At 35.0% G+C, this 27,335-nt stretch overlaps 3 protein-coding genes, 1 long non-coding RNA gene and 1 other non-coding gene across 16 annotated transcripts; 3 read left to right on the top strand and 2 right to left on the bottom strand.

Moving 5' to 3' along the window:
* The first annotated feature begins 402 nt into the window (after positions 1–402).
* LOC131644020 (uncharacterized) lies at positions 403–6,190 on the top strand. Of its 10 annotated transcripts, none has more exons than XR_009296347.1 (11): positions 404–719; positions 862–1,348; positions 1,470–1,559; positions 1,649–1,732; positions 1,857–1,958; positions 2,044–2,174; positions 2,302–2,411; positions 2,570–2,620; positions 2,763–2,927; positions 3,420–3,635; positions 5,284–6,190. It is a non-coding gene; the product is annotated as an uncharacterized LOC131644020 (long non-coding RNA). The 10 variants fall into 10 exon arrangements; XR_009296349.1 differs by having other exon boundaries at positions 5,307–6,189; XR_009296348.1 differs by lacking the exon at positions 5,284–6,190 and adding an exon at positions 4,910–5,275.
* Positions 6,191–7,387: 1,197 nt separating this feature from the next.
* Positions 7,388–11,459, top strand: LOC131644018 (putative pentatricopeptide repeat-containing protein At3g16710, mitochondrial). The gene is made up of 2 exons (XM_058914400.1): positions 7,388–9,869; positions 10,659–11,459. Exon 1 carries the CDS (start codon positions 7,544–7,546, stop codon positions 9,710–9,712), a length of 2,169 nt encoding a protein of 722 aa, XP_058770383.1. The 5' UTR covers positions 7,388–7,543; the 3' UTR covers positions 9,713–9,869; positions 10,659–11,459.
* Positions 11,460–12,871: 1,412 nt separating this feature from the next.
* Positions 12,872–14,496, bottom strand: LOC131644019 (uncharacterized). Its single transcript, XM_058914401.1, has 2 exons — positions 13,471–14,496; positions 12,872–13,331 (listed from the first exon to the last, which is right to left on the bottom strand). Exon 1 carries the CDS (start codon positions 14,312–14,314, stop codon positions 13,511–13,513), a length of 804 nt encoding a protein of 267 aa, XP_058770384.1. The 5' UTR covers positions 14,315–14,496; the 3' UTR covers positions 12,872–13,331; positions 13,471–13,510.
* A 4,457-nt stretch (positions 14,497–18,953) lies between these two features.
* LOC131644017 (uncharacterized) lies at positions 18,954–22,219 on the bottom strand. 3 transcript variants are annotated; one of them, XM_058914398.1, is made up of 3 exons: positions 21,812–22,219; positions 21,345–21,697; positions 18,954–21,253 (listed from the first exon to the last, which is right to left on the bottom strand). In XM_058914398.1, exons 2-3 carry the CDS (start codon positions 21,692–21,694, stop codon positions 19,345–19,347), a joined length of 2,259 nt encoding a protein of 752 aa, XP_058770381.1. In that variant the 5' UTR covers positions 21,695–21,697; positions 21,812–22,219; the 3' UTR covers positions 18,954–19,344. The 3 variants fall into 3 exon arrangements, with proteins under 3 accessions (XP_058770381.1, XP_058770380.1, XP_058770382.1); XM_058914397.1 differs by having other exon boundaries at positions 21,927–22,219; XM_058914399.1 differs by lacking the exon at positions 21,812–22,219 and having other exon boundaries at positions 21,383–21,667.
* Positions 22,220–27,006: 4,787 nt separating this feature from the next.
* On the top strand, positions 27,007–27,080 carry TRNAI-AAU (transfer RNA isoleucine (anticodon AAU)). The gene has a single exon. It is a non-coding gene; the product is annotated as a tRNA-Ile (tRNA).
* The last annotated feature ends 255 nt before the right edge of the window (positions 27,081–27,335 follow it).

The raw sequence follows: 27,335 nt of genomic DNA, 5'->3' as shown, positions 1-27,335 counted from the left end.
ACTCCAGTTTGGGTGTTATAAATTAACCGCCCGTTACATCAATTGGGCGGTTTGGGCAAACCCACTAATTTTTTAGTTGGATTGGGTTGGGTAATAGATTGTCCAAATAATTTTTTTTGCTTATTAACAATTAAGGATTAAATGATGAGTCATCATATTTTTTCCATATAAGTTACTCAAAATTTGTATGTTCTTAAATAAATTAGATAATATATTTTTAGTACCTTTTAGCATTATATAATAATAAATGATAATATCAACTAATAAAAATTATCATAAAATACTAGCAACAAATTAAAGTTGCATGACATAAAATTGTATTAGCATTAAAATAACCAAAAAGTGAAACATTCAAAATCTATCATATAAGAAAAGTCTACCATTTTCTCAATCCACAGCCTTCCACCTCAGCAAATCCTCTCTCAAATTTCCACGTCATTCCCTACTATTGCTTCACGCTGATTTTGTGCTACGGCAGTTGCAAAGTTTTGTAACGTTAAACCTCTCATCATGCTGCAGACCTTCCTTCAATCGATCCTCTTCCACTTCCAAAACCGTTCCCAAATCATTTCTCCATTTCAAAGGCGGTTATGAAATTGAAGCATCCACAGTCCATTTTCTCTCTCTTTCTCACTCGGGTCTCTCTACAATCATTGTCAAACCTAACGGCGCCTCAGATTATTTTCTTTCGTCATCTCTTGGCTGTTGGCAATTTTGAGGTTCCAATCCTGATTGTGGCTTCATCCTTACTTTCGTCATCTCTTGGCCGTTAATTGCTCGATATGATCTTATGTTTGTTTCTGGTACCGAAAAGTGTTTTAATTAGTTTATGTAATTGATGATTTTGTATGTTCTGTGTAGGTAATTGTCGTAGTAAAGCCGCTGCAATGTTTGATAGCGATGATGATTGTAGCGTGACTTCGTCGCCGACTGCTCGATCTGATCTTATGTCTGTTTCTGGTACCAAAGATGTTCAATTTGATCAAGAGTCTGTGCTATGCGAGATTTTTGAAGAATTTGTTACTGCTTTGGATGAATCAGTTGCTAGAAGTACCTCTATATGTGTAATGGGTTTTCCTGAATGCAAAAACAATTAGGATTTCTACTCATGGTGAGGAGTTTACATATATTCTATTCTTTTGAATTTCATTTTGGACTTTGATATACCTTTCACTCTTCAAAATTAGGATTTCTACTCATGGGGGAACAACCTCTCCCGTTCGAGGATCATGTAATTCCGGCTGCTGACGATGACGAGGACTACACTGGCGGCAATGATGCCATGAATGAATTGGAGTGTTCTGATTCCAAATTGTTGATATTTTTTATCGAGTCAAATGACAATGGGGTAAGTTATCTTTTGAAGAAATTTTGTTTTTTATGCTTTGGTGGCGGCAAAGAAATTGCACAATTGATTATTAATAACAAAACTGCTTTGACTTTTGCTGTTATTTTGTTTCTTTCTGAAGATCTATGATGATGTTTTGCTTGGCATAATTAGGCAAATGTTATTCACTAGCTATTGAATGGTTTCCTTCATTCAAAACATGAACTCAAAGGTCGCAACTTTTAACCATTCATGAATTCTACTTTTCTATATTTCGAATTCTATCTTATTGTCTACTAATCTAAACTCAATTGACAGCAGATTGGGATATCTAAATAGTGGTCTTCCACACAGACAGGGGTAAGCGGGTTGCATATGATTGGAGTGTCGTGTTCATATCTAAGGGTAAATTTCTTTATTTGCCGTTAATTTTGATATGAGAAAGAGTTCTTTCTATGGCTTATTTTGCATTCAACTTCTATTCGTAGTATTAGGAGGACTCATGGCTGAAAGTGCAAAGAAATTGCAGGTATTTTCCTAATAAAAAGAATGGTTAATCTATCATATAAGGAGTAACAAACGCAGCTCGATCATTGATAGGGCTACAGGATCAACGAATTTGACTGACACGGTAAGTAGCTGAATTGATATCTATCAATAGGTTTAATAATTGTGATTTTTCTTAATACTATTTAGATTATTGAACTGGATTTCAGGAACCATATGTTATGAAGCTTAGCGAAGATCAAATGGGCCAGCTTCTCTCTGCCTTTTGGATTCAGGCCAACCGAATATTGAAGCTATAGCTCATTCATTTATATTGACACTAATTATTTTGCGCATGAAGGTAGTTTATCTTTGCATATCCACACTGATTATTTTGATTATTTTAGTCATTAATTCTGAATATGTATTACTATGTATTGTATGACTCAGATAGAGTTATAAGGTTTAAGGATTGCTATGGATTGTAGGCTTGCAGCAGAGTTTGATGGTTTATTGTGAGGGTGAGTTGGTCGGGTTGCAACAGAATAAACCAGCTTCAACCCAACACACGCATCACGACATATGCCATCAGTTTTCTGTAAGCTTCTGCGTATATTCTGAATATGGTTGCAACTATGGATTGTAGGCTTGCAACAGAGCCATATTCTTTTTAAATTCATTTCTAACTAATTAGCTTTTGCGTATATTTGTGAGTTTTTAAATTCTTTTTAAAACTCATATTTGGTTGAGTTTTAGGTTGGAAGATTCTTTCCCATACCAAGACTTAGCTTCATCTCAAAAAGCCATGTAAGTATAAATTAGTCTATTGCTTTGTTCGTTTTATTGCTAAACCATATAAATTATCAATATTTTTGTTTTTTGTTTTTCTTCTTCATGTTGTGATTACGCTTGATTTTTTCTATCTCAAATATTCTAATTCCAAATTTAGGTTCATCATGAGAAATTTTTATGCACAAAATATGAGAAATCAAAGGTTACCACAGATAAAATTGAACTTCAAGCTACTTCCGAGGGTGTGCCCATCACGATTGTTTATCCTGGGGTTATTTATGGACCTGGCAAAGTCACTGCAGGAAACGTTGTTACGAATATGGTATTGTTTCCTTTTTTTACTATGTTCTGTTTTGTTCTATATTAATTTTGAAATTGGATCATCTAAGACAAGGGAACCATTAGGTTTAGAGTTCTAATTATGATCATTTGCAGCAGTTGCAACACCATATTGCTGCAAGACGCGGAAATTGTTAGGTTTAGACTTCCGATTTATAATAGTTGCAGCACCATATTGCAACAAGTTTAAAAAATGTTAGGTTTTAGTGTTTGGAACTCTAAATATAACCTTCTCTACAGTTGAAGCACCATATTGCAGCTAGATTTAAATAATGTTAAGTTTATAGTTTGGAACTCTTAATACAATCGTCTCTACAGCTGTACAACCATATTGTAGCGCAACAACGGCAAATTTTCAGTTTCATAAACATCTAATAGGAAGTATGAAATGTTTTATTTTTGTTTCTTTTTTATTTCATCAGCTGGTAGAACATCACTAAGTAGTGTGTTTGAAACTTACCCTTTTTGCAATCAGGTAAAAAATCACGGCTTATCAATTTTCCTCTTGAAAGCTGGAATGTTGGGAACCCTTCAAGCACTTTGGGAGGTCTTCCCTTTATTTACAAACACTGGATGGGGCGAGAACTCAACTATCGGTTTTCTGGATAAACATATGAGAGCCTCTTTTGAAACAAGCCCTCAGCCTTGGGTTACGAATATCAGCGCTGTTGACATTCACTCTGGGAATTAGGTACGTATTGTTCGAATTAGTATCGACATGTTAATTTGTGAACGGGAACACACATGACTATATTTTCCTTCTGCTTTTCTGTTGTGCTTTACTGGTGCAGTGTTGTTGTTAGCTATCGTTCAGTTAGCTTGAAATATTCGGCTCGGTTTAGTCTTGAGCTGCAGGTTTGCCTTTAGGATTGAATTAGTGTTCATGTTTGATTGTGAGTGTTCATATTTGATTGTGAGTATGGTTGATGCAGGGCTGAAATGGGTGTGTTTGAGTGTAGGAATTGATTTTTCTTTGATGAATATGTAATGGTTTATGGTATATTTGTATGACTTCTTTTTGCAGTTGTTGTTACTGCTGAAAATGAAGCATTGCAACAAGTTTTGTATTGCTTGAAGCATAGAAAATATTTAAGAAAAACTGGCTTATTTCAAAAACAATAATAAGAGCAACAATTGTTTGAAGTATAATGAAGCATTGTTGGGTTGAAGCGCAAACAGATATCGATAGTTCTATTCATTTGTCTCTGTTATTGCATTTTAATACATTTATGTGGCTTCTATAGTAGTTATTATAAGGGGTTTATTTTTTAATTGGTTTTGGATATGAGAATTTGGGAAGCTAGGATTCTTTGGTAAGGTTATTGTTAGAGGTAATTTTACTATTGAAGATTTCATTGGTAACATGTTTATTGGATAGGTCATTGGATATTGATCTTTAAATCATAAGTTATAGGAATAATAGGAAAATAAGATCTACTTTTTCTTCTAAAGGACGTTGATTCATAAAAGTATTTTTGTAATGTTGCCCACACTGTCTACCATTAAATAATTTGTTATATTGAGAAATTCAAATTTAATTTGAATATGAATACAAATTAAGTGGAATATATCATGGGACTCTGGGGTATTTGTGTGAGGAAGTATCTCACGAGGTTGTTGAACAAGACGAAGAAAATAAAATTCTTACTGCTATAGTTCAAGGTATGAATTCATCTGAAAAGAACAATGATGTCAGACTTGCTGCTACTAGGGCATTATATAATGCTCTTGGATATGCACAGGCTAATTTTAGCAATGATATGGAGCGTGAATATATCATGAGAGTTGTTTGTGAGACAACTATGTCTCCTGAAGTGAAAATACGACAGGCAGCTTTTGAATGTTTGGTCTCAATTGCTGCAGCTTTTGAATGTTTGGTCTCAATTGTTGCCATGTATTATGTAAAATTGGCTCCTTTGAGTAAGCTACAATATTTAATACATGTATCACATTCTCTGTATGTAGGCTCAACAAAAGGAGTTAGAAGTTTTTCAGAATATAAATTCTAAATTACATAGGTAGACAATTGACATTTATCATTATTATTATTATTATTATGAATATGGTTAAATATGTGTTTAGTCTTTGTAAAATTTGCATAGAGTTTATGCTTATATTGAGCTCAAAATTTAATTTCTAAGTCCTAATTTTAGTTACTTTTATCTTGAGCTTTTGGTGAAGGAAGACATGGAAGTAGTAGTTTCTATAGTTTGTAATACATAACACAAACAATAATCATGTTCATAAACCAACCAAACTATTGTGGTTTATATTGAGGATTATGTTAGTTGGACTCTCGGTTACTCAATTTTCACACTCTATGTTAATTTCAATTATAGTTTTCTTTTTGCTGGTACACAAGAGTTTATGCTTATGTTCAGCCTGAAGGAAGCATATTATCAACCATTGCTCAAGTGTTAGTTGCAGCTAGACACAAGAAACACAAGAAGCTTAGCAGCATAAACCTGTTCTAAATTTAAACTTCGACATTTGCTCAGCAATAATATTAAACTGAGACACTTGGTAATGCAATAATGTACAAAGTTTACAAGGGCTTTTGTTAAATTTAGAGGCCAATCCTTACAAGATTTTAATATATTGAAAGAATTACATTATTTTATGGTACTTTGAATGTTGTAACTTTATAATACATACTCAGGGACTGTTTTCAGGATGTGACTTTAGCTCATAACCTGTGTATAGAGGATATACTGATAAAATAAGCGCGGGTTGAGATAAACAGCTTCAGCGGAAACGTATTCGTCGTCGCGTGATGTTGACGACGGAGTCAGATATCTTTTAAAAAAAATCATTTTATTTTTATTAGATTTTTGGAACAAATGAGCGAATCAATTTTCCTTCCTATGTTCATATTTATTTTTTCATATGATTTTTATTTAAATATCTTATTTAATTTTCTATGTAAAATAAACTATTTAAAACAAATGAGCGTACCACATTGGTACCCGTGCGAATGCACAGGTATCCCGTTAATATTTAAAATATTGAATATTAACGGGAGACCGGAGTTATTGATGAAAATATTGAATATTAATCGGAGCATGAAGTTACTGATCAAAATTTTGAATATTATCGGAAACATTAGGTTACTAATCTAAATTTTGAATATTAACGGGAACACGAAGTTACTGATCAAAATAATAAATATTAACAGAAACACGGAGTTATTGACAAAATGTTGAATATTAACGAGAACACGAAGTTACTCATCTCATAACTTTTTTGAATATTAACAAAAATATTAAGTTACTGATAACAAATTTGGAATATTAACGGGAACACGAATTTATTGATCAAAATATTAACGGGAACAAGAAGTTGATCAAAATAATGAATATTAACGGGAACATGAAGTTACTGATCAAAATATTGAATATTAACAGGAATAAATTTGGAATATTAACGGGAATACGAAGTTCTTGATAAAAATAATGAATATTAGCGGGAACATAAAGTTACTGATCAAAATAGTGAATATTAATGGGAACATGAAGTCACTGAATAAAATATTGAATATTAACGAGAACATGAATTACTGATCAAAATATTGAGTATTAACGGGAACATGAAGTTGTTGATCGAAATATTGAATATTAACGGGAAAATAATGTTTATTGATCAAAATATTGAATATTAACGGGAACATCAACTTAGTGATCAAAATATTAAATATTAACGATAACCTAAAATTATTGATCAAAATATTAAATATTAACGAGAACATGAAGTTGTTGAAAATATCTTCATTTCCAATTATATTTCTTAGATGAACAAAGAGGTATTTATGAAGAACTTATGACAGCTGTGGAGTCTCAAAAGTCTGCTGTGTTCTTCCTTCATGGTTACAGAGGTATGTGGAGAACACTCGCAACAACTTTAATTTTCAAAAATAATATATGTTTAACTGTTGCAACCAGCGGGATAGCCTCTTTGTTACTTCCCGGAGGTAGAACTGCACATTCTTTATTTTCTTAATTACTTTTTAATTTCAATATTCAATTTTTTTAATATTAGTATTTCTATAAATTTTTCCATTTTAACCCAAATTTACTTTTACTAATATCTTTTATTTTGTTCAATCCAAATGCGCGAAAACGACGGGTACCCGTGCGAACGCACGGGTAAGACACTAGTTAGTTAATGTCATGGTTCACTAAAATAGTAAATATTTAGAGACTAAAATTACAACTTTTAAGTTAATATTCATCAAAATTATTAAAATTGTAATAATAAATATTTGATTAGTGGGTCAATGAGTCTTTTGGGTTTGTGTTGGGTTTTACCCGAAACTCAATTTTTTTAATGGGTTTTTTAGTTTTGAAACTCATATCCACTCAATTATCCGACCCAACCCACTTTAATGAATTTTTTTGGGTGAGTTTGACCGGGTTTTATGGGTTGACCCAACCCATGTACACCCCTAGAAACAACAACAAACAAAGACTGATTCCGGCATTTACATTGTTTGACAAACATGCTTTCTAGGTCAGATTTCAATTTCCCGATTTATCTCTCTTTCTCTTCATTTTTCATTCATTCTCTGTAACTCTCAACATTCCATTATCAATTTACATATTCATGTTTGTTTCTAAGGCAATAAAGCTTCAATCTTTGACACACCACACTCGATTCCTCAAATGGGTTTATCTATCTTCAGCCAGTAGTATTCAACCTATTTCACAAACCATTGAAATTGTAAACGCCAATTATGATTTCGACCAAAATATTAACTTTTTGAGGAATAAGCTTGCCCCAGATAATTTAATCCAAGTTTTGAACCGTACAAGTGATTTAAACTCAGCAGTGAAGATTTTCAAATGGGCTTCAATACAGAAGAGTTTCCACCATACCTCTAATACATATTTTGAGATCATTTTGAAACTGGGTTTAGCTGGAAATGTTGTAGAGATGGAGGATTTTTGCCATAACATGGTGAAGAACAGGTTTCCAGATGCTGAAGTAGCTCTTGTATCATTGATTCATACGTTTGTTGAGCATTGTAGAATTAAAGAAGCCATGATAGTGTTAGCCAATATGAATTCGGGGGGTTATAAGCCCCCGATTGAGGTTTTTAATGCTTTGTTATGTGCTATTGTGCAACAAGAAAGTAGAGATTTTCAAAATGCTTTGTTTGTTTATAAAGAAAAGGTGAAGGCGGGAGTGTTACCTACGGTCGATACTTTGAATTATTTGTTGGAGATATTGTTTATTATTGATCGGGTTGACCTTGCTTTGGATCAATTTAGAAGAATGGAGAATAAAGGATGTAGTCCAAATAGTAAGACCTTTGAGATACTTGTAAAGGGTCTGATCGAAAACGGTCGAGTTGACGAAGCTGTTACTGTTTTAGAGCAAATGCTCGAACTCGAATGTCAACCGGATTTGAGCTTTTATTCCTCCACCATACCTCATTTTTGTAGGGAAAATAAATTAGAGGAGGGAGTGAAGTTGTTTAGAAGGATGAAAGATTCTGATCTCGTGCCGGATTCGTCTGTTTATGAGGCTCTAATACCGTGCTTGTGCAAAAACTTGCAGATGGATTTTTCGGTGTACCTGATAAATGAAATGATAGGAAGTGGTATACAACTGAATGAAAATGTGTCTGTTCATATGATAAATTGCTATTGTGAATTGGGGAAAATAGACGAGGCTATAGTGTTTTTAGAGGATAAGCAAGTTAATGAAACTGCTCCTTTCAATGCATTGCTCGAAGGTTGCTGCAATGCTGGTAAAATTCTCGTAGCAAATGTTCTTTTGGAAAAAATGTCGGAGAGATATGTAGCTGATTGTTTATCTTGGAATATTCTCATTAGATGGCTTTGTGAGAACAAAGAGACTGAGAGAGCATATGCACTTCTTGGAAGAATGATCAAATTCTCGATTTTTCCTGACTATGCAACATATTCAGCTCTTGTGGTTGGCAACTGTAGATTGAGAAAGTATGATGAAGGAATGAAACTATTTCGTCGAATTTGTGCAAGATGTTGGAGTTTAGATATCGCCTCTTATTCTGAACTAGTAGATGGACTATGTGAGATCAACCATTCTCAATATGCCATTGAAGTGTTTTACTATACGTCGACGAAGCAATGCTCTCTTCATTCCTTCTCCTTTAACAAGTTGATAAAATGTGTATGTGACTCGGGACAGGTCAACATAGCGGTAAAACTATGGCAATTAGCTTATTATTGTGGTATTTCTTGCTGTAATGTCACACAAACTACTCTCTTGCACGAGTTGTCTAAATTAGATAACGCAAAAAATCTGTTAGCGTTCCTCTCACAAATGTTGATTGTTGGAGGCATTCTTGACAAAGAAGCATATTGTATCCTTATCCGTGGCATGATTAAACAAAATCTAGTAAAGGAATGTGTTTTGTTTTTCAATATGATGGTCAATGATGGTTTGGTACCTGATCCAGACGAACTATTTGATCAACTTTCATTCATAGCAAATCATTCTCGGTTATCTATGATTCCTAGTACCATTGAAAAAATTTCCGACAGCAAAAAATTGAGTTCGGATGTATATAACTTACTGATAACTGGCCTGTGGAAAGAGGGTAAGGAACATGAGGCACAGCGATTACTTGATATGATGCTAAAAGAGGGCTGGCTTCCTGATACGGCCACTCATAAATTATTGATTGGATCTAATGCTAGAGAAGGAAGAAGTCAAGCAACATTGTTGTTTGATGACTCTGATTCTGTTAGCGATATACTTGCAGAAGGCCTTGGAGATTCATGAAAATTCAGCATTCCATGGAAGGAATCTTATTGCTTTGCTCGCTAGTTTCATATTGTGACTTTGTCCAACAGGGATTATATATTCATCTAGTCTTATGGCAATTAGAACTGCTGGAAAGATGTTAGTTTCATCAACCTTATTTGCCATGTTACGCTAGGTAAGATGTCAAATAACTTTTAATCTGGATATAAATTCACTTGATAGAGTTACCATGCTTTTTTACTGAATATATGAATTTTTCTGCTGTTGCGATAAAATGATCTCAAAGTCCGTTAGAAGAGTTTATTTAGTTACACACTATGTTGTCAATAACACGCTTTAGCGGAATAGCATAATGGTTGTAGGCTTCGGCGCAACGCTTTTGGCCTGCAAGCTGTCGTTGACAATAGCGGGTGTAGCGGATGTTATTGCGCCCTAATCAACCATTGTAAACGCTATTAAGGTTTCGCGGCGAAATTTCTCAAAACCTTTTTTCAAACCATATAAATGCCAATTCGGACCCTTTTAAGAGTAAAACTATTTTCTTCATGTTATGTTCTTGCTCACAAACAATTGTTCTGTTATATTATGTTTTTCTTCTCTATTTTAGTTTTATTGCTATGTATTTTAGGTTCCTTGTTTATTAAGCATGACAGTCTCTTTAGTTTTATGTATTTATGTTTACTTTCACACCAATTTTTAGTCTCTGCAATGGCGGCTATCTCCCTATCTGATATACCGCTATAGCATTTTAGGGGGTCAATGCTATCTGGAATTAACAATATAGGTTACACACTTTTTGGAATATAACCAGATTGTGTCCATGAATGTGGCAACTCAAAAGAATTTAGATTCTTCTGTATAAGACATAAAACTTACATGCACGTGCACACAATAAAAGCATGTTTTTTTCCCTTGCTGTTTTGTCGATTTGCAGGAGGTAATATTGCTGATTTATGTTTTGCAGATGACTTTCATTCTTTTATATTCATGATAGCCTTACAATGCTACCAACTGAGTTAAAACAAAATTCCCCAAGCTGTCCTGAAAGCAGATGACTATACCCATGCATGCTGCAGCACTTAGCAGAATACAAGTTGCATTTCAGCTTTGTTTGGCTCCAGTTTAGACCAGATCAAGGAAGGAGAAGGGCGATGATTACCAGGTTTATGCAAATAGGCTGCCGCACTGTTGTCCCTTCTGAAATCTCCTATAGTCTATGATGTGAGAGCTTTTACATGAGCTGGATGTGGTTTCTTTCCTTCCCACAAATGTTTATTAAGGCTTCTCTAAATTCACCACAAGGTGGTAGCAAAGAGATCTACAGCTTCTGCACTTGCAGTAGAACAGAACTTGTAAAGCACAGTAGTTAAGCAATCTACACTTGAAAGAATTAGGTCAAGCTCCTTCCAGCAATTTAGTATGCGTTGGAAGGCAATTATGAGCATCTCTCCAGCAAAAAGTTCTTACTTTAGGTGGAAATGAAGTTGCCAGACCAAGTTCGAGTCACCTTCCAATGAAGTCTGCATACATATTCTTGTTTTTTGATTCAAGAATGTATGTTAGCATAGCACGTCCTGCAGTCGTCGTCATATTAAAGTATGACGCCCTCTAGTGTGAGGGGTACATCTTGGGAAAATTTGGAGCTACAACTTTAGATTGAAATATTAACAATAGGAGTAAGAGTTTCTCCCAAGACAAGTGGTAATAAAAGCTTTTTGAAAGTATTCTCTCAACTTATTATTAATCATAATTCCTATTTTTATCAGCTAGTATTTTTACTTTTAGCTATTGAATTTTGCATCTTTCCTTGTTACTGATCTCAACAAAAAAACGTACACATTTTTTGGTTACAAATACATGTACTACATAAAACAGTTACAGAGAAAATATTTTCATATACTATTTAACAAAAGTTAGTGTACGTAAGTTGTGTATGACTCTGAAACTTGTTTGTTATAAGAAAAAGTTACAATAACTTTAAAACTAATTAATGTTTGTGTTAATATTATATCCTTGATTTAATCCAAATACTTCTAAATGCCAATATTTGGAGGATCTAAGTTTGTTTTCCCTTCAACATCGTAGAGAGAGAGAGAGAAGAAGAAGTCGTCCTTTTAAGCTACAGTTTCTCAAGTTTTTAAAACGATATATGGAGAAGAAATTAGTTGGCATGAACACACGGGATGTTTTCCAAAGGAAATCTCACTTTTACATGATATTGTATATATTTTTGGAGACATGTAAAAATCAGCAAGCCTCCAAAATAATTCTTGATTGAATCTGTTTAATAAGAAAATTGAATCTTGTCGCTAATTAATTGAAGTGTAAGTGGATGTACAATTTGTTTAACGAAAACATACTAGTATTATTTAGTTAAAATTTTAAAAATATAGCTAATGTCAAAATAACAATAGTTCACCAGTCCTCTGAAATTCTCGTAGCAAATATAAACATGCACTAAATTATATTTGATAGCAATGATTGCAAATGTCTCTACTCAAATGATGATTGCTGGCGTACAAGTACATTGTTAAAATGAAAATTAAGTGTTCCTTCTTAACATGCTATTAAAACTGTAGTATACGTTTGTAAAAACCTATCAAGCAATCAACAAGATTCTTTTTCATAAGAACTTGAATCTCCTCGGACATCCCCAAACAACAGTATCAACTGTCAACCTCAAAACATCAAGCATTAACATTATAGCACTCATATTGCAATTAATCACATAAGAGTTATCACTCCGAGAAGGCAGACAAGAAAATAGACCGAGCAACCATGAAAATAGTTGCAGAATACATGGGCAATTTGAATGAAACCACTCCAACAAAATGTTGAGGAGTCCAATATGACAAGAAGCAACATTAACAGTGCAACAACCCTAACTCTTGCAGGAATGAAACTTCTGTGCAACATCCATAAGTTTTGCAGGAACAAAACTTCAGTTCATACATACACATTATAATGAGAGCAGATATCCAACTCGGACCTTGAAGTTATGAGGATATATCAACCTAGTCTCCGACGTTATCAATATTTGAAAATGGTCACTGAAAACATGTTGATCAAGTTCATCCCTCTGTCTAATAAATCAGTGTTCTCAAATGCACCCCTGAAATTATTCACTTAGTTTCAAATTCATCGAAATTAAAGATCTGTCATCTTTTTATAAAAAGAGTATGAGTTATTCGGTTTATATGATATGCAACTCATGGCTGTTCAATCATGATATACACTACACCCAAGTTTGAAATCATCCCAATGAAAAAATATTCCTAAATCCGTAAATGAAAATGATAACGATAATCACAGCAATTACAGTTATTCAAATCTCAGATAACCATAGTCTTATTTGACACCTTATAGTCAAAGAAAATGAACATGAAGAAGTATAAAACTGGACTAACATCTGATACTCTAGCACGAAGAACAAAAATAAGCTCAAACCTAATTACAGCCAGGCATTTAAAGTACATAAAATAGCATAATCACATTAGGTCGGAGGCTTTACAAGGGAATGGAATCGATACATGAAATGCCTCATGTATAAACTAGGAAAAATATCAAATGTGCAGCACTCTTACTCAGAATTTCCCAGCAACACCAACTCTAGAAACAGCCATGCCCCTTTGTCTATCTGCATTCAAACCAAGCAAAACAAATGAATCCACGTTTCAAGCCCAAAACATGTACCATTGCAATATAAAAACAAGCCCAAAACATGTACCATTGCAATATAAAAACAAGCACAAAATTTTATACAAAACCTCTCCAACCTTAATAACTCTGAATTGTCGCCACAAACAGTAGCAAATGTTAAGCTGAAGCTTTGAAAGCTGAAGCACCGAATCTTCCACCATTATTCCCTATTCTTCCATCACTTCCATTACCCCCAATTTTGTTCATAATAGCAGGACTCCCAATCCCATTTGCCCCAATTTTGTTATTGAGAGGACCATTTGGAGACGGTGGAAATCCTCCACTATAACCAATCAAGTCCTCTTTTTTACTCACATTCTTGATAGTATTCGCTAACTCCGGTGAATCCTTAAGCCTTTGAAGCGTAAAGCATTGCTCTATGGCATCCTTAGTCCTCTTCCTCGCCATGGCAGCCTCCTTAACAGCTTTTTCACACCTAACACTAGACATAGTGAATTGCTTTTTCATCGAAGCTGAAGCAATCTTCGCGGCACAGACAAAAACCTTGGCGAGATTCACCTCAACAATTTCTTCGGGAACAGGGAAGAACGTGAAGTTGGATTTGGAGCAAGGAGGGCAGAGGTATGGCGAAGGAGAAGGAGGAGGAGAAGCTAGGCAGTGAATATGCGAAAGGGAAGAGCATTTCACACACGACACGAACCGGTGCGCAGAGGAAGATGAAGTGACGGAAACGGGGTGTTCATAGAATTCGAAGCAACAGGGGCAGAAAGAGGATGGATGGAGACGGAGGACGCAGGAGGTGCAAATTCGACGATCGACGCCGCGAACGACGACGTTATGGAGAAGCCAGCGTTCTTTGATACCGCAGTTGCCGCATTCGCCTTTGACGAAGGGGAAGATGTTGAGAGGGGATGGAGTGGGTGCGTCTGAAAGAGAGGGTTTTGATGATGGAAGGTTCATGGCAATGGTTGAGTTTGGGGGTTTTGATTTGGGGAAGATGAAATTTCTAGGGTTTTGAGATTGTGATCGAGGATTTGTATTTTCTAGGGTTTCGAAGGAAGAAGAAGAAGCGATTGAAACGGATACCTTACTGATCGCAATTTGATGACTGACTCAATTGTTTGGTTGTTTGTGAAACAAAGTTAAAGCCCCTTTGGTGCAAAATAATAAAAAAATGAATATAATGACTAATTATTTTTTTTACATAAGAGAAAAAGAAAAAAAAAAAGACGCGTCGTATTTTAAAAGTCGAATGGATAATGAAATCGGTAAAAGTATTGAGTCATTGGTTTATTGATCAAACCGCCTAATTAAACCAGATAACTCAATTAAATAAACTGATATCTATAACATTAATGTATAGTTATTAAATTGGTCGAATCAGATTACTCAGTTTCTAAAAAAAATGAAGACACCTACAAAATTAAAAAAAAAAAATCTAAAATAGCATAATTTTACAAGTTTATTCGTTAAATTCAAATTTTAAACATAATCATTGCACACAACAAAATAGTATAAAATACAAATTTAAATAAAATAAATTTATATAACAAAATAACTACGCGGTCTAATAAATTCGATTTGAGGAGTAAAAAGTGTTTCAAATATGTATAATATAAAGTTTAATAATATTTTTAATTTGATTTTTAAAAAAATTTATCAAAACAACATCGTTTAGTGTTTAGTAGGGGTGACAAAACGGGTCCGGTCTGCAGGGAAAGTCCGTTTTGCCCGCACCTTTATGCGGGGCGGGGCAAGATTTTAGGGCCGCTCTCTTTAATGTGTCTGTCCTGTCCCGCCCCGTTTTTTTGCCGGCATTAACTTTTTCATATCATTTTACTATTTTTAGGCCTAAAAGGTTCAATGCCCGCAGACTTTCCTCGTCCTCACTTTTTTGCGGGGCGGGACAAGGTTTTAGACCCGCACTATCAAATATGTCCCCCCGGTCCTGCCCCATTTTTCACGGGCTTTTGCGGGGCGGGCATGCCTATTTGCCACCCCTAGTGTTTAGTGTGAGAAAAAAAAGTAAGCAATCCACCCGTTTTCTATAATCGTCCGTTCTTCAATTTTTACCAGTTCGGGCCGATTTCTAATGAAAGATTTAAGTCTGCAACGACATTTTTAATTGTAGTTCTATGTATTAAGTAGGTAATGTTAGTCAAATGATTTTGATGATGACAACTTCCAAGTGTTGATGACAACTGTAAGTGTTAATGACAACTATCAAATGGAGGTGTTGGTGACAATTGTTAAAAGACTTTGATATCTTGACAATTGTTCCAAAGGTTCCTGGTGATGAAAATTATATAAGAAAGAGATATGACAAGCCTCATCAATCAAATGCATTAAAATCAAGTTGAAAGTGTTAGACATTGTTAAATCGAGCAAAGGATCTTGAAATTATAATGTGATTGCTTGAAATTTTGAGACATGATCTTAAATAAAGCTTGAAATCTTCAAAAACTGTGAAAGTGTGAAAACTCGTCTGACCATGCACTTAAGTTTCTTTCCTAATTATGATTAGTTTAATTTGTAAAAGGAACGGGAGTAAGTTTTGAGGTACTAAGACAATGCAAAAAAAATATTTTTAAATCTCCTTTCTTATTATAAAGCTTCTTATAATCAATATGGACAAAAATGCTTAACTGATTAGAAGCTTGGTTAATCAATTAAGAAGGTAAAATACATTGTCCAGTTATTAAGAGGTCTATTTGATGAATTAAATCAAAGTGTAACGTCTTCTAACCGATTAAGGAGGCTAATAGTCGATTAGGTGACATAAAATTCTCAACTTTACTATTCTAGTTTATTTAATCAACCATACATATATTTAATCGATTAACTCATTAAAATGCCCCATGAACTTTTTCATTTTTGAGCCAAATTTTTTTCTATATAAATGAAGTTTATCCTAATTTCAAAACACACCAGTTTTCTGAATATAAATAGTTTTACAATCTTTCTTCTTTTTTTTTTTTAAGTTATTTTTTCACTAGAGTTGCCTTATTGTCAAGAGAGTGAAAAATATGTTCTTAGACGTGTGTTGTATTGGCATTGTGATGAAATTGTTTATTCAAAAATATTGTTTTATTTTTTATTTTTTTAGACAAGTGAATCCAATCTTAAGGGAGGGGGTGAATTGCATAGGTTTGAAAACGATGTCAAATTAAAATATTTTTGAAAAAATAAATTGTTTAAAACAATTTTGTAATTTAAACATAGAGTAATAAGTAAATAAAACAAAATCTGAGTAAAGAAAAGATTTAAGCACAACATAAATAAATAAATAAGTAAATAAATAGTGCAAATAAAAAGAAATAAAGGACAGTAGAATCACACCAAAGATTTATAGAGGTTTCGCTTAACCATTTGGCCTATTCCTCTCCCAAAAAAATTCTTCTTGAGAGTTTATGTTTCGTTTGGAAACCAAAAATGGATGCTCAAGCTCCGTGAAGCAACTAAAAATGATGAGAATTGGATAACTGCTAATTTTGAATAGTGACTCTGATCCCCTTTACGACGGCGCAAGGTGGACCTACATGGTTTGCACTCCAACTCTCAAGACAGTTCAAGATTCAAGATGAATATAATGAAATTCGAGATCAGGAATCGTGTACCTTCTCATAATGTATGAACGGTTTTTATATGTTAGGTCGAGTAGAGTGGACTTTTGATGGATTGGGCACTAGTCAATTGGTCATTTTGGTCATTGTAGAGTTGTTTCCCCCAAGGCTTTATTGAGAATTGAAGGAGCCGGGGGAAGCCTTAAGTATCCTTGACCGACCTCCAATTTGTAGTTCGGTGTGAAATAGAATTGAACCTCTAGGGATCACTTTTTTTTAAGAGGTAGCGGGGAACAAATGTATTTAATACGATTTTATCATTGAGACGCTTCATCACCTATTTCTGAGACGTTTCATCATTGGGAAGTTTTCGCAATCTTTTAGCCTTCAAGCCTTCAATTACTTTTCAAACCTTTTAGCCTTTTTTTTCCTGAAAACATCACTAGAACTGATTCAGAGTCTTCGCTTAAAGCTTTCACCTTTTTCATTCATCCTGCTTCGTCAACCGCCCATAATTAACTTCCCATCTACCTTAAGCTTTACTTTCAACATTTCTTGCTTTTTAGTTTGGATGAGTGATATCATTGTCGATTTAGTGAGCGCCTCGAAAGTGAAAACATCATCTGAGTCATATCATGGTTCTCATCATCCTTCCCCTAATAGTGATCACGTAGGTCCATAAATTATATCCACATCTGACAGTTATGGGTAGAAGGGTTATTTGAGACCTCCTCGTTGGAAGAAACTTATTCTGTGTCGTTAGATGACCTTATATCAAATGTTGACGAAAGAACAACTTACGTTGAGGTCCCTATGTCCCTCTAATCTTGTCGAAAAATGAGGTACGAGCCAACTTTCAAATGAGGTAACGTACTAGAGATTTTATTCAAGTCCCTCTGCAGACTGAAGGTGTTTGAATTGAATATGGAAATTGAGTAAAGACTTAGAAATGCAGACAAAATATAACAAAGTAAAACAATTTGACAAACTAAAATGCAAGTTGCTTTGAATTGAAATTGGAACGCATGCATACATTTTCAGAAATTGCTCGTTTCTCTCTGATTGCGGATTCTTTGAACTTTTCTTACAATGTTACCAAATGCGACCACTAAAACTGAGTACAAAATCTACTTATATAGACATATAAACATAACTGCTATTAAACGTTCGACTAATCACAGCTTGCCACGTAACCTTTCCATACAAAAATGCCTTTGGCCACTTTCCCACGTTCTTGGTTTCTGCTTACATGAACTGATAATTTCAACTGTTTAACTTTAGACTCTTTGACAAAACATTTGGCTAAGTCCCCATATGATCTCTCTGCATACCTCGACTAACCTTTCTAGATTTCAAAACACAAACCCTTCGACAGCCCCTATTTCGAGTATCCTCTCCATCTCTTAGTTCTCTTGATTTCAAAATTCTTTGGCTCTTGTTCAGACTTTCATGCTTTAGTAGAAAACTCCTAACCAACAGATGGACTAATATAGAGGATGTGCTTTTCAATAAAGAAGAGGGCTAACAACAATATCTTTTAATACTTTTTCTAATAGCGTATCTAATGATACAACTCAATATATATACCACCTTAAACAAATCTACAATGTCACATTATATTTAAACAACACATAAATATTTTGATTCAATTATAAAAACATGAAGCAAATCACACAAGGATATTTTAAATAAAGTATAAATCAATTTCTAAACCATTGATTAAAGGGATAAAACTAATTTCAAATTTCTATGATAAAGTATCTTGAATATTATGAATTAAATTATTATAAGAAACTCATTCTACCATCCGTAGACATAGACATTCTCCAATAGAAAATAGAAAGCTCCAGATAAAATGATATCCTAACCTATGAAACTTAATAATTATATCATTGCTTGAGATGCTCTAAGACTCACTCTTTTATTAGGTAAAACTCATATGAATCATACCATTTTATGTAAAATTCATTTCTTTTAAGTGAGAGGTTCACCTAACTTTCATTCATTAAAATAAAATAGATAAGTAGAAGTTAAAGTGTGTAAAAAAAGAATTTTTTATTATTATTTCTCATTAATAAATCAGTGCAGATAAAAGTAGCTCTCTATTAGTTCGATTTCAAACAAGTTGGGCCAAAATAGTTTCCAAGCACAACAACTAATAGACCATCGAACTTAAACTAGCGATACAGCTACAAAAGAATAACAAACACTAAGTACTATTATGCTCACTTATTGCACAACTAAAACGGCTACTCTAGTCTATATTTTGTTTTCCAGTCCCTTCAAAAGAACTGTTAGATGCATTATACAGTTTCCTATGCCACCATGCCACCAACCCTTGATTCAAAAGGGGACATACTAACCAGTTAATTGTCACTATTTGCATCCAAAAGAAGATGCCTGTGGCCAGCACTATAATTCCTCCTTTCAAGTATTATTGAGATATAATAACTCCTCCTTGCAAGTAGACTTGTTGTGCCCTAGTCCCTTGCATCGGCTACAATGTAGATCACGCTTAACTATGTCTTGAGATCCATATCGTTTTGTAGCCGGCCGACCTGGTGGTCGTCTTGTGGGAGGAGGTGTTACTGTTACCAAAGGCTCTATTGCAGCCGATACATTCATATTCATAATGGGATTTATACACTCAGAGTAAGTCAATCTGTAGCATTCAGTTGTACAGTATCTAGAGCAAAAATCATAAACACACTGACCTATTGCAACAATGACAGCAATGGCATGGCAGCATGGTACCCCACTCAGCTGCCATGTTTTGCAACTACATTCCCACCTGTCAATATCGACTAACTCAGTCGAGTCACCACAAACTTCGTATGTACTGCCGGCCGATAATATGACTTGAAGTGAATGACTTTTTTGAATTTCCATTTTAAGCTTCTCTTCCATGGATGGACTCAGCCTAGACGACCACTGATCAGATTCTGCTTTTCGGGTAATAATCAATTCCGTAATCTTACCCCTAATAACATCCACCATCTGTGTTATCGGTAAATCGTCTGCATTTGAAGCCCAACAGTAGAACAGCTCCCCAAAGTTAGAAGTCACGTGATTATACCTAGTACCCTGAAAAAATGCATTTGCCCAGTTCACCGGATCACTTTGGATTATCCAATCGTAAGCTTCAATAGAAATCCTTTTGATGCTCTCCATGCCGTTTTGAAAGCCTTCTGGTTTGGTTGCATAAGCAGCAGCATATAAATCCTCAATCATGAGACGCTTTACCTCATGAGAATACTGCTCTTTCAAGTCTCTAAAAAGTTGCTCAGTTAAGTATCGCAGGCAATACGCATGAAATGAACCTTCAAATATTTCAGCGATCGAATTTTTCAGCCCATTTTCTCTGTCTGCTACAAATGTTAAGGGAACAAATGTTGACAACTCTGATTTGAGTTGAAGCAAAAACCAATGCCAACTATCATCAGATTCAGCGTCAACAATGGCAAAGGCAACAGGGAATACACCATCATCTGCATCAGCAGCTGTTGCTGCTAGCAATGCCCCTTGGTATTTTGACTTCAATGGAATACTATCAAGGAAAATCAGTGGTCGGCAACCTTGTTGAAAGCCATTCAACGAAGCGCGAAATGATACAAAGAGACGATCAAAGCTCGAGTCTTCCTTAGTAGTGTACCTAGCTAAACTGCCAGGATTAGCCTCCATTAACTTTTCACAAAAGAAAGGTAACTGACTATACGCCTCTTTATAAGAACCCTGAAGCTGCTCCTTTGCAATCTCTTTCCCGCGCCATGCCTGGAAGTAGTTAAGTTGAATTCCATATTCCTGCTTGATGTCATTGACAATGTCCTTAGGCTTGTAGTCTGGACAAGCTTTCAACTTTTCCTTTATAATACTAGCAACCCAATTCCTAGTTGCTTGATGCCCTGTTGTACCAGCAGCCCCTTCACAAGTATGTTCCGAATTCATCTTTTTTATGCATATCAACTGAGTACTTGACAGTCTCGATGCATGAATTCTCCAAGGGCAACCTTCTGCTTTACATTTAACAGTCACACGATGACTATCATTCTTCTTATACTTGAATGCAAATTGATGAGCAATGGCATATTTACGCAACGACTCTCGAAACTCATGTACGCTATTGAACCTCTGACCTACACCAGTAATAGTATTCTGCCACTGTTGTGCCCCTTTAGCCAGCTTCTCCTCGTTCGACGAAAGACTCAGAAGAGGTATCTCCATATCCGCGTCAATTTGAATGGTATCATGAGAAGCAACAGGTGCCGCATAATCAGCATCATGATTCAGAATAGTATTGATCGGCAACACAGTTTCAGACAAAGTTGTTCTACTTGACCTAAAACACAAAAATCAAAATCAAAATCAAACTCTAGAAAATCCCCATGAAATAACAATTACCTACATCAACATAGAAACAAAGAAACTACCTACTGGCAGGCATGGTAGAGACCTCAAGGGCAAGTACCTCTTCAACAAAGACATAGATTTCGACAGTACTGGAATCGTAATGAAACTTAACCATTCGTTGTAGATCCTTATCATTCGAAATTGAAATGAGAGTGGTCTTGTTTCCCGGAAGGAAATACTTGATAGACATGCTACTGTCATTATTAAAACTAAACATTTCTACTATCTCTGCCTTAAAGTCTAAAAATTTCATTTGATCGTCAATGTCCATAGCATGAGCATCACCGCATTTATATAACAAAGTACCATCTTTTGCAGTTTCAAATTTTCCTCCTGACTGACAAATTGCAATTGTCTTCTTATCAGCCATGACCTGACACAGAAAAAGATAATCTTATCATAAAAATATGAAAATGAAAAATCATAATTTTCACAGAATAACTACAACAATTCAACAAAAGAGTAGGTAAAGTGCAACAAGAAATACCCCAAATGATGTAAAACTATGGTGTAAGAAGAGAATTGATTCAGAAAGGATAGCAGAGATTTCAATAATTTGGGAATTTTAATGGCTAATTCGTAAATGTACAGTTAACCCTAACCTAGATTGTGAAACGCGTCGTTTTAGCGCCAAAATGAATGAGGAATGAGAGTGCGGTGTGGATATCTGCTGCCACGCAATGCTACGGTACGGTGGAATCGCATCCGAGAAATTGTTTATAGAGAGAAAGAGAAACCTGGATAATTTTCTCACTGTTTCTGGCGGCGGCCGACGACCGACTCCGCCTCTGTTTTCCGGGAAGTTGAGTTCATTGCTGCGGCTACAGCTTGTTTGTTTCTGATACTACAAGCGGCAGTTTTTATTATGTGTGATTTTCTTTGGTTAAAAACGTGTTTCTTTTCATTTTAGTGAATGAGATGGGTTGGGCTTGAATTTAAATTTCTTTTATTTTTAAATCCCAAATGCAAGAAAAATGTATTCTCACACCTCAGGGACTTGGATCCTCCCTTCAATATTCTCTCGTTCTCTTTCCTTCCTCTCTATCTCTCTTAATTTCACTCTCACTCATCATTAAAAAGCATAAAATAATAAAGAGAAAGAATGAGATTAAGAGAGAAATAGAGAGGATGAAAAGGGAAGGAGAGAATATTGATGGAGAGGATCCAAAGTGCACACCTCAGTCACAATATCAAAATTTTCAATATTTTAATCTCGCACTCTTGATAAAAATTTGCACAAATCAAACAATACAAGTGTTAGAAATTTTTAGAGAATTGAGGTATGAGTTATCTTTCTTATAAATCTGATTTTTCCTCCATATTTTAATAGTGTGAGACTTTAACATTTTCATATTTAGAATCCAACACAAATATTATCTTATTTGATGAAATTCATGTGAATCTCTCAACTTTGTGTATAATTTGTTTTCAAAGTAAGAGTCACACTTGTTTCACACAATAATAAATGAGTTTAAAAAGAGTGTTAAAAAGCATTTATATATGTTAACAATTCATTATTCTTCCTTGTTTTTATAAAACTCGTTATAACCTCTCAATTACTTTAATAGAATATAAAATTCTTAAAACCCTTGTTTTAAAACGTCTATGGTCTTTTGAGATATATCTTTTTGACTAGAGTCGTCTTAAACTTTTAAGAGATTTTGTGTAAGAAGTTGATGTTAGCTTCAATTGAATCGTGAAATTTTTTTAAGGGACCCCATTTAACCTTATATTAGTTGTGAAATATATGTATGGAGGCCCTTTTTACCACAGCTTAAACATAAAAGTGTGAAGCCCTCTGTTGTGGACCACCTTGCACACCCTCCAAGATGGTCTTACTTTTGACCATCTTAAATAATACATCTTAGAAAACAATGAAAGTTAATATAACTATTCCCGTAAAACATGTTTAGTATACGTCCCAGAAGCAAATTCGATGAGGTTGCAACTGAATAGATAGTGTTCTGGACTAGCCCAATTGTTCCAATTGGCTCAATCTACTCGTTGGCATACATTGGCCCAATAAGCATTGGTCCAATCCACAGAGCCAAAAGGAAAGGCGTCTCCCCTTCATCCGAGCACGATTAAAGACTAGCCGAACACGTCGGGACTCCGTCCCCGGCAACGACTAGTACCCCTCGCACGACTAGTCAAGACCTAGTCAACTCTCCCCTATATTTTGGGCCTCCTGGAATCACATTCAGGCCCACAAATATAGCGTGATCCAATCCACCCCAAAGAGAACACTATAAATAGCCCTCTACCCATAGAGGGCAAGGTAATCCAAACTTTGTCCAAAATCTCATACTTTTTGTTGTACCTTATTGTTCTCTTCCTTACTTTGGCATCGGAGTGCCTTGCAGGTACAACCCCCTTTTTTCTCAACCATCACCAAAGATCAAGAGCTACCGTTGCTAGCCATATTGTAATACGGTGGGAGAACTGACTTTTTTATTTCGCAAGCAATATTGCGGTGAGCAAGAGTCGCCATCGACTTTTATTTTATCCAATTAGGAAAGGCATAAAAGAACAGGAAAGACCTTTTTGAGAAAAAGAGTTCGGGGGGTAGGTTATGCAAAGGGAAGGTGTAAGCACCCTTTGCATCCATGGTTATCCATGGGCACTTAATTGCTTAGCTCACTTTGTTTGTTTGAAATGTTTTGAAAGGTGTCGTGTGTGTTTAGAAAAACAATTTGCTTTGAAAATGTCTAAAAAGACAATGTTAGAAAACATGGTGTGAAAAGCATTTGATTTATTTGAATTGTTTGTGAGCAAGTACTTAAGAGTTTATACCCTAAGTTCGTAAGGTCTTTCTCATACTTTAAAGTTTTTCCTTGGGCGATAGTACTATCCATACCATTTGAGGGTAGGTAGTCCTATACATTGGATGTGCGGGTCATCGAATGGTCATCGAATCGTCATGGGGGCTATCCATACAATAAAGAGTGTAGGAAGTCCTATGAATAGTCATAAAGGAAACCAATAAGGACTCCTTAGCATTCGAAGGGACGATCATCATTTATCGAGGCAACATCGAGGGACGAGATCATATTTATCGTAGGCAACTCGAAGGGATTATGATCTTTATATTGAGGGACTATGGTGATTTTATCGAAGGCAACAGGCCAAGGAGTCCCTACGCTCGAAGGGACTTGACTATTCTGATCGAAAGGCAGTGTAAGAGAGATTATCCTAAAGGTGTGTGGGTGTCACAATTAAGTGATTCAATTCAATTATATTTATCTTGTATAAGTTATTCTAATCCAATTCAAAGGTTGCACTCCCTAATTACTAACCATGCAATAAATAATCGTGCGAAAATTAAAATGCGAAAAGTAAAACCTACGCTATCACAGTTTTATGGGTGGGGGATTTTACAATAAACACCTGTGGGGTTTGCAGAAAATAAAGATGGAAATTAAAGAAACTATAATTAATTCAATAAATATTTAAATAACTTGAATCGTCGTCGAGCCTTCGATCAATCCTGAAAATCAAGGATGAAAAGAAACAAAAAAAAAAGATTAGTGTATGAAAGATCTATTTACTGTAAACTCGATTAATCACACAAATCCTAATTTAAAGAAAAAAGAATTATGCAAAACAATTAATTTTAATGTTTAAATAACAATTAAAAGTTAATTTGCAAAAAGTCGAATGTTCGATTAAATGTGATAATTATATGACTTTATTTATTTACATGGTTTTTGGAAAAGAAAATAATTAATAATAAGTTATAATTACTAAAGCAAATGATTTTAAAAAAAGAAATATGTAATTAAATAAAAAAAATAGAAAACTTAGCTCTGGATCAGGTATGGCGCTTCTGTGCAGGTTTATGGTGAGGCAACGCATTCAAGACCCTTGGATCTGCGTTGATGAAGATCTTGTGGTGAAGATATGAGGGTGCACAATATGTGTGTTGCATTGGATCTGAAAGCTTTACCTGTAATAAAAATTAACGTATGCCCTGCCCTAGGGATCGAACCCAGGACGTTTAAGTGGTTTTCTCGCCCACTTGCCAGCTATGCTGAGTTTGTGTGATGTTAATTACATATAATCAATAAATTAAATATAAAAAACATGGTAATGGAGAGGAAGTCAAACACTTAGCCAGCGTGGGGTCCACACACCAATGTAACAACCAATCTGGCATCTCTAATCTGCCACGCGTGCAAGTCAACATTGGAGAGAGAAGGTTGATTTTTTGACTGGCCAATCACACGCCTTGGTGAAGCCACACAAGCGGTCAAAGAATCTCCCACCGGAAGACCGCCGCGAGCCACCTTCTTCTCCGGCGAGTCTATTTTGCAACCTGCAAAATAAGCGAGATAAATACGAAAACATGACCCTACCCCCTATTTCGGACCTTGCGAACCTAGTGGTGATGGCCGTTTGGCCAGAAAGTCTCTGTAACACGAGATATAATGAAGAGACCTCCGAAGCCCTAACAATGACACTTCTTTGTTCCTGCGTGAGAACTCAAAACTAATGCATCAAATCAACTATAAACAACGTCATGATTATGAATGGATGGATAAACACAATTTATATCACATGAATTAAGAGTTTGAAACCGTCATACTATACCAACAGATCGGACACAATTCTCACTACTTGAACATCCATGTTCTGACTTGCTTTCCTGCGTCTTCAAAGAGATAATTATTGAGGAACTGGACGTCATGCTGGTAACCGTCCTTTAACGTGCTTTAAACTTTTTAACTGCCGCCAAGCATTTGTCGAAGGGTTTCCTTGCCTACCCTATATTTGGACTTTATAAAACTATTCTAAGTCTTGGACAATTGGTGACTTTGTTGAATCTGACCATTGTGTCAAAATCCCCTTTTCGAGATTTTGGACATGTTTATAGGAGAGAGTGATCCTAATTTTATGGATCTGTTTTTGAGATTCTTCCAAACCGAGCTTACCAATATTCGTCGAACCCTTCTGGGTCAACGTGTCTGATAAGTTGAATCTCCTTCTTTCGAGAGTCCTCAATACTTACCATCTTTCAACGTAATTAGCCAGTCTCATTAGTTGACTTTCTAGCACTCTTTGTTGACTTTTTTAGCTGGAATTTCCAGACTAACTGTGCCGCACATCAATTTTCTTCTTAGTGCATCTTTATTTCTTTCAATTTTCTTTTTCTTTCTTTTGTATCGAAGTGACCTATAAATTTCCGCTTGCAACATCTCATATCAGTTTGCAACTTGTGTATTTCTAATAAACCTAGCTACAACATGCAACATAATGTTTGCAACAACATCACCCGCACACTCACAATGTTCCTAAGTTACTTACGTCAAGCTAAACAACGTCGTTTTGATTTTTAACTTGTTAAAAAAATACAACCCGACCTATGTAATCGGCTAAATCGTCAGTCTTCTGATTTTTTCCAAACTTTAGATCGATTTATTAGTTTATTCCCCAATTTAACTATAGATCAATTTATAGTGCTGACCGAATAAAACATGTGCACGATTCCTAATTCAACCGACCGATCCAATTTGATTTTTATTACCATGGTATTTAAAGAGTTATGCGTTGTATTACAATATGATCCTAAAATAAAAAACCACTTAGGCTTCAGATGAGTCGTGCTTTTAAATTTAAGTTCGTTTTTTAATGATGATAGAGTTTGATATTTGTTAAACTAATTGTAAAAAATTCATAATATGTGGCCCATTAGCTCAGTTGGTTAGAGCGTCGTGCTAATAACGCGAAGGTCGCAGGTTCGAGACCTGCATGGGCCATTATTTTTTTATTTTTATTGTTTCTATTGCGAACCTGCATGGGCCATTATTTTTTTATTTTTATTGTTTCTATTGCATTATTTTATTTATTTCACCTTTATTTACACTTTCAGACCTATGGGGGGCAGTTAATTATTATTATTATTATTATTTTTCTTTTGCATTATTTTATTTATTTCATCTTTGTTAATTATTTTATTCATGCATATTATTTGATGATTTTCATGATGTTTAATCTTGTTGACTCAACTATCT

Source organism: Vicia villosa, linkage group LG1 (assembly GCF_029867415.1).
Source record: "Vicia villosa cultivar HV-30 ecotype Madison, WI linkage group LG1, Vvil1.0, whole genome shotgun sequence".
Classification (NCBI taxonomy): domain Eukaryota; kingdom Viridiplantae; phylum Streptophyta; class Magnoliopsida; order Fabales; family Fabaceae; genus Vicia; species Vicia villosa.
The sequence above is the reverse complement of the archived record's forward strand: the minus strand, read 5'-3'. Positions and strand labels throughout refer to the sequence as shown.